This window comes from Trichechus manatus, unplaced genomic scaffold (genome assembly GCF_000243295.1).
Source record: "Trichechus manatus latirostris isolate Lorelei unplaced genomic scaffold, TriManLat1.0 scaffold00028, whole genome shotgun sequence".
Taxonomy (NCBI): Eukaryota; Metazoa; Chordata; class Mammalia; order Sirenia; family Trichechidae; genus Trichechus; species Trichechus manatus.
In genome coordinates, this window is record NW_004443964.1 from 19410646 (window position 1) to 19422384 (window position 11739).

The 11739-nt window shown below is 45.3% G+C and overlaps 1 protein-coding gene and 1 non-coding gene across 2 annotated transcripts in view; both read right to left on the minus strand.

Moving 5' to 3' along the window:
- ITGB3 (integrin subunit beta 3) overlaps positions 1-11739 on the minus strand; it is a 72567-nt gene that overhangs the window by 17592 nt on the left and 43236 nt on the right. The window contains exons 3-10 of the mRNA XM_004374245.3: positions 9544-9739; positions 8399-8651; positions 7001-7163; positions 6245-6406; positions 4410-4505; positions 3913-4002; positions 2460-2594; positions 730-1159 (exon numbers count right to left, since the gene is read on the minus strand). Of these exons, the coding sequence (XP_004374302.1) occupies positions 730-1159; positions 2460-2594; positions 3913-4002; positions 4410-4505; positions 6245-6406; positions 7001-7163; positions 8399-8651; positions 9544-9739 (1525 nt within the window). The remainder of the gene's footprint in view (positions 1-729; positions 1160-2459; positions 2595-3912; positions 4003-4409; positions 4506-6244; positions 6407-7000; positions 7164-8398; positions 8652-9543; positions 9740-11739) is intronic.
- Positions 5182-5323, minus strand: LOC111820187 (small nucleolar RNA SNORA15). The gene has a single exon (XR_002823730.1). It is a non-coding gene; the product is annotated as a small nucleolar RNA SNORA15 (small nucleolar RNA).

Below are 11739 nucleotides of genomic sequence, written 5' to 3' on the forward strand. Positions count from 1 at the left end.
AGCAAAAGAGGAACTGTATTTTTAATTTACTTTAATTTTTATTAATTTAAATGTAATAGCCACATGCGGCTACCGTATTGGATGGCACAGATCTAGAATCCAAAAAAGTATTGTAGTAGTAATAGTAATAATAAAATAGTACTAACATTTAGCAAGAGCTTACTATTTTCCAGGCATTGTTCTAACTGTATTATATCTTAACTACATACATATATACTACTATCTTCCAAGTCTATTGTGATAAAAAAATAAAATCCTACAAAATTTTTACTAACTTTACTATACTTTCTGATATCATGTATTTTCTAAATCTATAAGTACTAAAAATGTAATTACCATCAGTCAGTGATTTTTTTTTAACCTTCAAAAGGAGCTGGTTCTTATACTCAAAAGATTAGGAACCAGTGACTTAAAAAAATTAGCAGAGGGAGCAGATAAAAGAAGAAAAAAGTGACATTCACCTTGCGGTTTCCTCACTGCTTCCCCTGCTATTCTGGGAGAGAAGCATTCTGGAAGTATAGGACATTTTACCTTTCTTGTACTCTCAACAAACATGGACACAGGGAAGGGGAGTGTTTGTGTTTTTCTGCCACTGGAGTGGAACACCATCTACTCACCTCTGTCCCCGGGGCATTCCTGTGTGTCTACCTGGGTTCCTTTGTTTGGCCACCTTCCGCAGGTGTGTGACTATGTGTAAGAGGGACCGGTGGGGTGTTCAGTTCTACTCACCCGAACACATCTCCCCCTTGTAGCGGACACAGGAGAAGTCATCGCACTCGCAGTACTTGCCCGTGATCTTGCCAAAGTCACTGTTGTGGCAGACACACTGGCCGCACAGGCACTCGCCCCGCTGGCTGCAGACAGGGTGGCCCTCCCGGGGGCTGCACTCATCCTGCTGGGAGGGGTGGTAGCTCTCCTCTGAGCACTCGCACTGGGGCCCCAGCCAGCCAGGCCCGCAGAGGCACACCCCACATTCGAAGGTCCCATTGCCATTGTTGCAGCGGGGGCTGTAAAGCTCAGCCCGGGCCTGGCAGGCACAGTCACAGTCAAAGGTGACCTGGATGGTGAGGCTGTCTTTGAAGCCCACGGGCTTGATGGTGAAGGACTTCTCCTTCTCCTGAGGGCAGCCACGTACCTTGGCCTCAATGCTGAAGCTCACCTGGATGAAAAGCAAGATCTCATTTAGACACAGGTGGGCCCTGGAGGAAAAGCAGCCACCCCTGCCCTACCAAAGAGTACCCAGTCTCATCCTCCCAGAATCTGAGGCTCTTCAGCCTTCCCACTACCAAAGGCTGCAAAGTAAATACAAGTGCCCTGGACAGTTGTGCAGTCGTGACGTATCTGGCTGGGTCCAACACAGCTTACAGTCATAAAATAAAGAGCTGTTTTTAAAATCCACGTGTGAAATAAACCAGCCTAAGCAAAACAGAGCCTGTCATCTTGTGAATACTCTGCTCTGGCCAACTAACTACACTGATTACACAATATCAGCAAGACACACAAAGCACTATTTTGCACCACACAGTGGCCAACCCCAGGCTCAGGATCTAATGTCCAATTTCTCATCACATTTCATCACTCATACAGGCAAGCAAGTTGCAGGCCAATGTTTCTTGCAACGGGTGTAAGAGTGTCCAGGATCTCCCTCGCCCTCAGTATCCACCCACCCCTCTCCCCTTAGGCAGAAGCAGAGAATAAATCAATAAGGAAAGTCCTAGAGGGACTGGAGGGGCAAAACAAGCATTTGCATGTTCCAATTACTTGAGGGCAGGTACTTCTGCCTGTTTGGTTTGCTGTTGTACATTCAGTGGCTAGAACAATGCCTGGCACGTGTTGTTGTTGTTGTTAGGTGCCATCCAGTCAATTTTGACTCATAGAGACCCCATATCAGAGAGTATAACTGCCCCATAGGGTTTTCTAGGCTGTAATCTTTACAGAAGCAGATCACCAAGTCTTTTTCCCCACAGAGCAGCTGGGTGGGTTCGAAACACCAACCTCTCGGTTACCAGCCAAGCGCTTAACTGTTGCGCCACAAGGGCTCCTTGCCTGGCACACAGCCTCAATAAATATTTATGGAATAGATGACACTGCCATTTTACACTGGTCATGTGAGGAAAAAAAGGCATTGCCTTGAGGAAGGGTTGGGGACTGGTTACGGGCTGAAGGTTAGAAATGTTTTCATTTGCAATCAACTTTTCATAAACAAACAGAGGTACCCTAAGTGCAAATTTAAAAAAAAAAAAAATCCTGAGAGTAAAGTTTTCTTAGCAGATAGAGAAAGGAAGTTTAGGCAACAGAAGCCTCAGAGGAAAAAGTTGGCAGCTCCATTACATCTAACTTGTGATGACCTTCACCAGGAAGAAGGTACAAGGAAGGAAGGGAGTGGGGGTGTCCACACATGCTCCAGAACGTAGGAAGGATCAGAGGTGCAGCTTCGGCCCCAGCCCAGCCCACCTCACCGTGTCTCCAATCTTGAGTCCAACGCAAGACTTGAGGCCCGGGATGACCTCGTTGTTGAGGCATGTGGCGTTGAAGGATAGAGACAACTCCTCAGGGAGGTCACGCACTTCCAGCTCTACTTTAGAGCGGATTTTCTAAGCAGAAAGGGACAAAAGAAGGCAAGGGATTGGGCTGAGAGGAAATGCTCAAGAGGCAATTCTATCCCAAGCCCTGGACTCATCCTGGCTGTGCCAGATGCTGAGGTTTGCCTGGAAACTTCCAGAGCACCTCAGGAGACTCTGTTTCCTGCCCAGGAAACTGCTTCCTCTCTCTGTTCCCACTTCTATCTAAGCAAGTCTGGGTAAAATCTAAACCAGCAACACCTTCCTACAGGCCTCATGGGTGCACCAAGGGGCAGTATAATGCTAGTCACCTTGGGTAGTAACACTGTCTAATTTTTAATCAGTTTTGCCTTTCCCAGGAATCAGCTCCCTCTTTTTCTCTGTCATTAAGCCCAGTGTTCCCTCACTCTGAACCCCACAATCTCAGGGCCCTGCTCTCTCCTCATCTAACCACAGTCCTCAGCCACATCCCCTCTCTCCTTTCCACCTCCTCTAAACTCTCTACCCGTTGTCCCTGCTATTCCCTGGCATTCCTTTCTGAGACATTTCTTTATTGGAAGGCTGCATCTTCTCAATGCTGGCCACTGCCTGACCTCTGGGGAAAAAGAGAAAAGCAGTGCATCGTGATTAATTACTTTTGTGTGTGGCCTTTCTAGCCATGGTCTTGTAACTCCCACCCAAGTGATTGTGTGATAGGGTAATTGTGGCCTACCAAGGGGATTGGTCAGTTAGTTTTGCCTCTAAAGAAAGCAAATTCCAGAACCGAGAGGAGGAGCCCACTACCATCAAGGAAGGAGAGATCAAGCACAGGAGACAGTGTGGTCAGCTTGCCAGCCCATGGAGAGAGAAAGCTGAGTTGCCTTTGGGCAAAGGCCTAGGGCCAGGGAGAGGTGTGCCTGTGAGCACAGCTGGAAAGAAGCTGTCCTGATGTCCTGATGAAAGAACTGTACCCCTAAGGGGTCCTGAGCCGAGAATTGTAAATGTTACTTCCCTAATAAACCCCATAATTGTGAGTATGGTCTGTGAGTTCAGTGTGGCCATTACAATGAATTATCAAACTCAGTAGAGAGTGCTGTGGGAGGAACAGTTGGTGTCCGAGTTGGTAAAGAGGGCTGAGAGCAGAGGCATGTCTGACCTCCACCTCACAGGAATCAGCCTTGGGCTCTTGATCTTGGTTCTCCTTCCCCCATGTGGGGTTGGAGGAGGTCAGACACCACCCCTAAGCCGTTGTTACAGTGGCAGTAAAGCTATGTGGTGGACTGGAAGCCAGTACCCCCAAACCTGAGCCCTGCTGGGTAATACCAAGAGAGTTAAACTCTCAGCAGGCCCATTCCCCACTGAAGGCACTCACCCCGTAGGCGTCAACAATGAGCTGGAGGACATTGCTGGAATCTGTGGAAAGAACCCCCACTGTGGTCCCTGGGATGAGCTCACTGTAATTCTAGAAAGGAAAATAAAGATGCCCAGGACTTACCAGAGGAAGGTGGTCCTCCCCCAATCAGGCTGAAGGTTTTGAAACGAAGATTAGGAGAAAGCATTGAATATTTTACTAGTCACTATCAGTAGTTTTTCAGCCCTGAGCAAAATTATAGAGAACACTTCATACCCCTCATCCCACTCAATACTGCCCCTCCAGCACTGAGAATACCAACACACCCCTCTTGGTAAGGGCAAGGTTGGAGGAGAGAGCCCCACAGAGAGGAATCTTTAGCTCCTGGGAAACAGGTTGGAAGAGGGGCTTTCCTAGTTGGGGATCATGATCCAAGCACAGACTCCCCTGGGCTCACTGCCTGGTTCAGGTCCACCCATCACAGGCCCCACTCCAGGAAGCCCCAAAGGCATAGTCACCTGGTAGAGACTGACTAAACCTTCAGTCACTGCAAAGATCAAATTGATGTTCTTTTGCGACAGCTTCTCGGTCATTAGCCCCAGAGAGGGATAATCCTGAAAAAAAAAGAGAGAGAATTGGAGGTTTGTAGAGAAATCTGGTGGTGCTCAAATGCTAACCAAAAGGTTGGTGGTTCAAACCCATCAAGCAGCTCCACGGTAGAAAGACCTGGCGATCTGCTCCTATAAAGATTACAGCCTAGAAAACCCTATGCGGGTTCTGCTCTGTCACATGGGGTCTCTATGAGTCAAAATCACCTCGATAGCATCTAATAACAACAGAGAAATCCACATAGTATTCCTGGATTCAAGTCTTAGAGCTTAGCTGATTCGGACTGTGGGCCAGACAGTGGTGGTACTTAAACCTTTTCACCCCATGATCAAAGTGGGGCAAGAAGGTAAGTAGCAGCTCATTTGGGACCAAACCCAATTATGAACTCCAGGGACAGATGAAGAGTTACAGATGGGTGATGCCAAAAATGAGCACCTTATTCTTCCTGCTCTAATTTAATTTGTTAACACTTCAGAGCAGATTCAATGGGACAGGCAAGGGGCTGGGTCTCCCTGTTTCTGTTTGTTTTTGAAAGTCATTTATTGAGAGTTCACTACGACCACAGGAATTTAAATATTGCATTTGGAAGCCAGACACAAGCACATAGCATACAAAATAGCAGAATAGTTCAATTTAACCAGCATTGAGCAGCTCTTGAAAGCTATTGTTACTATTTTACTTATTTGTATTCACTTTTAATAATGATATACCCTGAAAAAAAAACTTAAAATACATCATAAACATTTTAAAGGGAAGATAATACTTTTGCATGGTGTCTGGCTGTGCAAATTACTGATAAAAATAATACAGTATTCAGCCATGCCTAGGGTCTCATTGTTTTGAAGCTACTGACAAATACCTTGGCCTGGGTACTCATGATCCTCCACCATGTGGTCTCAACTTTCCTTTCCAACCATCCACTCGCCACTCTCCCAATTTCACTCACCACTAACCTGGAACACTCCCTTCCATCTGGAGTGCCCTCCTTCCTTAGGACACAGCTCAAGTCCCACCTTCTCCAGGAAGCCTTCCTTGACCATCCCAGCTCATGATGAACTTTCCTCCTTTGAGATACCTACAGCCATCATTGACTGTGCCACCCATTTAGCACTAATCATGTATCCTGCGCTGGGACAGATTAACTAGTAAGCAAGGTATGGACGGGTTTACAGTAAGCTAGATATGCACGAGCTTAATTGTATTTACTTACTAATCTGTTGTGAACAATTTCACATGGGTTTCACCACATCTTTGACTTATAAGAAGTCTTCTCACATATCAGCTAAATCATCCTTCAGCCTTTCCGTCAAGCTAAATGAATCTGACCCCTTTAATCTTTCCTTATAAGACATGCTCTCCATGCTTTTGATGATCTTTATCCCTTTTTCCTCTACCTTCTTCCAATAACCACAAGTGATGATGGTATTCCAAGAAAGGGATAATCAGGGCAGAGTAGAGAGGAAGGGCTTCTTTCTAGCTGAACCTGGGTTCATTCTGGATGCCATGATGCTATTACTGGTGCTGGCGGTGGTGGAGGTGGGAATAACACTGACCACAGTCAGGCCCATTGCTAATGGTTGCGCAAGTTATACCCTGGATGAGGGTGTCCAGTTGGGGAGGGAAAGTTGAAAACAAGTCCTACACCCTGCCCAGAGGAAGGGCTGCCATTTTCATATTCATACACAGGCACTGCCTGGGTCAGGGCATAGAGAATAGGTACCATAGATGGTGCCAGGGATCTCACCAGGGTAGTGGAAGCAGAGTAAAGGTTGTCACTGCCAATGTGGCACTGCCCATCATTGGGCTGGACAATTCCTGCCAGCCTTCCATCCAATGCTATATGAGTTTTGGCATCAGTGGTAAACACCAGCAAGTGAGATGCATCATTTCTCCAACCAATCTTTTCCTGTTTCAAAAAAGGCAAAGAAAATAAAGCAACTTTAGTTATGCATTGGAAGAAAACAAAGACTCAAAACCTCCCTGCCTGAAGGGCTGGACAAGTCTTCTTGGAGGAGGGCCTCCATCCTAGTCCTTGGAACCCAAGCTGGTGCCTTCCAACTCGAGGGTTTATGTTATCTTAGGAAAACAGTCTCATAGCTGATTATTTCAAATAGCTGAATGACACACTTATATACACATAAATCTTTCAATTACAGTCACGTTGCCCACCTGCAAAGCTGGGCTGGCCTAAAAGAAATTTCATCTCAACATCTGCCCACTTTGCTTAGGTTAAGTTAACCCAGCTTTGACTTTGAAATACTTCCAGAGAAGGTGGGAAGATGCTCTCCCCAGCAAACATCTGGGACCACTGAAGTTCAAGGAATGTCAGCTCTGGCCAGGGTGTGGATACAAGCAGAGGTGGTTATTGCTCATACCTGCCCATGGCTTTGCTCCATTCCTATCTCTAACTTCACACCAGAAATCCCCAGGGTTGAGCCACTACCTTCCCCATTTTTATCCATGCCAGCCACACCTGGTACACCAAGCCCTCCATACTCACATCACAGACTGTAGCCTGCATGATGGCATCAAAGCCACCCTCTGGGGCATCTCGGTTTCGTGACACATTCTGCTTCTTCACCTCCTCATTGAAGCGGGTCACCTGGTCAGTTAGGGTGAGCACATGTTTGTACCCAAACATGGGCAAGCAGGTGGTCTTCATACTGGGGATGAATAGGAGATAATTTAAGCACACTCTGACGGAAAAGGTGGAATAGGGAATGGAAAGGAAAGGGGTGGGGGGACAAATATGGATAGTGGTATGCCCAGATCACTTCTATATATATAACCCAGCCAGTTTAGCCTCCAAACTTCAAATTACCTGAGGCATCACATCAACCTCACCCACAGCTAGCTTATGGGATAAGAGAATGGGCTGTAGAAACAGACTCCCTGGGTTCAAATCCTAGGCCCACCATTGTAATTTAGGCAAGCTTCTTAAACTTAACCTTTAAAAAGGGGGATAATAATAGCGTATATCTCTTAATAGTAGTTGTGAGGCTTAAAGGAGTTAATACATGTTAAGCACTTAGAAAAAGCTCTAATTGTTGTTGCTATCATTTTATACTTAACACTTCTCTAAAGTAACACTAACACAACAATAAAGCAAAAGTTTATCAATAAGTTAATGTTTTTAAACCATCAACAAATTGCTAAATCAGGCCAATAGGGGCATTTCTGTACCCTAATGGTTTACTTGTTAATTGATGACTAGTGTCTTTACTGGGGAACCTTACAACCCCAGCAGAAGGTTAAAAGTCACATCATATACCTTTGAAAACTAAAGAGTAAATTCACACCTTGTCAGGCTCAGTAACCATCATTTTAAATTATTACAATCCATGGATTTGTGCAGTCTCCACCAACTACATAAATAAGTTATTCAGTTATAAGCCAAGGGGTCAACAGAAGCACAATCTATCAATTTACAGACTACTAAAGGGTTCAATGTCATTTACATTCTTTTATATTCCTCTAGGACTTAATTCCTTGGATTTTCACCCTGTAGGACTCATCCCTTGACGATGAGAAGGACAATGATGAGAACAATGGAACCAATCCTTTTGAAATTATAATTCCTCTGTTTACTTATCCATAAGTTTCTCTCTACTTCTTACCTCATTTCTCTTGCGTTCTTTCTTGCCTCCTTTTATTTACGACCAAGACCAAGAAGCTAATGATTTCTCTTTCCAGGTCTCCAAGCAGCCTTGGACTCTACTGACACAACACTCCAGATCAACTAGCCCATTTGACAGGAAGATCAAAGTAGAGAGGAGGTATGTTTTGGCCAGCAGGCAGCCAACAAAAGCTGCCCAAGAACTAGAAATAGGAACCAGGACTCGGTCCTGCCTGCGACAATAGAGAAGGGTGCTGCCCTGGCTTCTGGAGACAGACTTACTAATGGCAAGGGTTTTTGAGGGCCTCTGGTGGAGAGATGTACATGTATGGTGACATAGGCTTGTCCACAAAGGCCCCGAAGCCAATACGCAGGTTGCTGGTGAGCTTGCGCATCTGGGAGGCCAGGTTGGTACCCAGGCTCTGGATGCTCTGTAGATCATCCTTCATGGAGTAGGACAGGTCCATCAAGTAGTAGATGTCCACAGGGTAATCCTCCACCTGCCGCACTTGGATGGAGAAATTCTTCGAATCATCTGGAAGACAGCAGGATTTTAGTTTTTCTCCTCTTCTCCCTCTGAGAATTAGTAAGTGGATTTGGACACAGTTGGGACTAAGTAACTGCTAGATCAAATCAGACTTGAAAGTTCTGAGATCCTGTCTCCTCTCTCCTTGCAAATTCTTTTCCTCTTCCAATCTCTTGACCTTCCTATTCTTACCCTCTTCTTTTCCATTCTAAAATTTTCCACCTTCTCTAAATCCCCATCTGTCTAAAGCTCCGGGTCCCAAGGTACTCCCACCCTGAGTCACAGAGATTTTAGCAGTTACTACCCTTTAGACTCTGTAAAAGGCAAGAACTGAGTCTACCCTTCTCTGAATTGAAGGCGCCAACACATGCCTTGCACATAGTAGGTACTATTTTACATTCTTGATTTAACTGTAAAGTCAAAATCAGTGCTTCAAAAAACCTGTCTCTTACCCTAATCCTGCCTCCATCTGCAGATCCTCTGCCCCCATGTTTCTGCCATGTAAAAGGGGCTGACAAACTCATTCTGTATCTAATTTGAATCGCAACACAAAACTATAAGGTAGGTAAAAACAGTCATTGGGGGAAAGAAGAAACAAACATTTTTTTGAGTGCCTACTATGTCAGGGGGGTTAAGTAATTTGCCCAAGGTCAAATAGCTAATATATGGTGGAGTCAACATTCAAACTCAGATCTCTGACTTCAAGTCCCAACACCTTCCATTTTCTTCCATTCTCCTGCCCATGTTTCCCTAAACCCATTCTTTTTTTCCCACCTCATCTCCTTTCTGAGCTGTTTCTCCAAGACAACCTCCTGCTCACACCAAGACAACATCCTGCCCACACCTTGTGCTCTGTGCCCACCTGTATGGGGTCTCTCCTTGAGATGAACCTCATCCCTACCTGGTCGTAGCCGGAGTGCAATCCTCTGGGGACTGACTTGAGTAACCTGGGAGCTGTCTCCAGAGCCCTTGTCACTGAGGGGTCTATCCTCTAGTATACGGGCCTCACTGATCGGAAACTCGATAGACTCTGGGGCACAGTTGTCCTTCAGCAAGTTCTCCTTCAAGTTACAGCGAGGCGTACCCACAGGCAGATTCTGTAAGACAGGAGGCCAAGGAGAAACACTATGGTCAGAGCTCTGGTGGCCCTCTGCCTCTTGAAGTCCCTGCCACCTCCCAGTGGCCTAGAGTTTACCCAGCCCTTTGGAGCTCAACTACCATAAATGAACTGGTGTGACCTTCCTAGGATAATCCCTAGGCCCACTGAATGGAAGGGGGGAAATGAGACATCAGAAAGTCTCAATGAGTGCCTGTTCATGGATTGGTAGCTAGGATCTGTTGGAGCCTTGATCAAAACATCAAAGCCATTTCTCTGAGCCTCGGTTTCCTCACTTGTAATATAAAACGGTGAGATGACATGGTGTTTTCTGTCCCCTCATGGTGTTTTCTAACAGGAGGAAGATGCCTGTTAGACTCAGGTGTTTTTTTAAACTGTGAAATGCAACCCATTTATGAGTCCCAAAATCAATTTAGTGGATCTCACCATCATTTTATTAAATAAAATGCAATTGAATCAAATAGAAAATATCAAAGTGTATATGTAGTAAAAGTAAGTATTGTTTCATGAAACTTTATATAATGGGAGTAGAGTATAATATGTATAATAATGATGTACAATACATTTCTTTATATAAGTCGGGGTCAAAGCAGTTTGGAAGCTGTCATGTTAGTCACTGGCTAGGCCATGAGATTCACGAGGGCAGGGCTGTGTGTGCCTTGTTCTTGCTCTATTCCCAGCACCCAGCCCAGGATTTAGCACAAAGGAGATAGGAGAAGGAAGTATCAGAAGGCAGTAGAGAGTAGGAGTTAAGAGTTCAGGAGTAGATTGGCCAAGATTAAATCCTGGCTCTGCCACTTTTGTTATTGTTAGTTGCCATAGAGTCAGCTCTAACTAACGGCACCAGCATGCACAACAAAACAAAATGTTGCCCAGTCCTGCACCACCTTTATGATCATCAGTATGCTCAAGTCCACTGTTGTGGTCACTGTGTATTCTGAGTGCCTTCCAACCTAGGGGGCTCATCTTCTAGCACTATAGTGGACAATATTCTGCCACTTATTAGCTGGTTACTAGGGCAGGTTACCTAAGCTCTCCAAGTCTAGTTTCCTCAGCTCTACCATGAACATAATAATAGTCCCTCCCACGTAGGGATGCTTAAAAAAAAGCTAAACCCATTGCCATCACCATTCCAACTCATGGTGATCCAATGTGTTACAGAGTAGAACTGCTCCACAGGGTTTTCTTTTTCTTTTTCTTTTTTTTTTTTTTGGTCTTATTTTAAGTTTTATTGTTGTACTTTAAGTGAAAGTTTACAATTCAAGGTAGTCTCTCACGCAAAAATTTATACATGCATTGTCATGTGACCCTATTTCTCTCCCTATACTGTGACAGCACATTCCTCCTTTCCACCCCTGACTTCTCATGTCCATTCAACCAGCTCCTGACCCTCTCTGCCTTCCCATCTCACCTACAGACAGGAGCTGCCCATTTAGTCTCATGTATCTACTTGAGCTAAGAAGCACACTCTTCACGAGTATCATTTTATGCTCCATAGTCCAGTCTAATCTTTGACTGAAGAGTTGGCCTCAGGAATGGTTTTAGTGCTGGGCTGACAGTCCAGGGGCCATGCTTTCTGGGGTTCCTCCAGTTTCAGTCAGACCATTAAGTCTGGTCTTCTTACTAGAATGTGAGTTCTGTACCCCACTTTTCTCCTGCTCCATCCGGGACTCTCTGTTGTGTTCCCTGTCAGGGAGGTCATTGGTGGTAGCTGGACACCATCCAGTTCTTCTGGTCTCAGGCTGATGCAGTCTCCAGTTTATGTGGCCCTTTCTGTCTCTTGGGGTAATGCTTTCCTTGTGACTTTGGTGTTCTTCATTCTTCTTTACTCCAGGTGGGTTGGGACTAATTGATGCATCTTAGGTAGCCACTTGCTAGCTTTTAAGACACCAGACACCACTCACCAAAGTAGGATGCAGAACATTTTCTTAATAAACTTTGTTATGCCAATTGACCTAGATGTCTCCTGAAATCATGGTC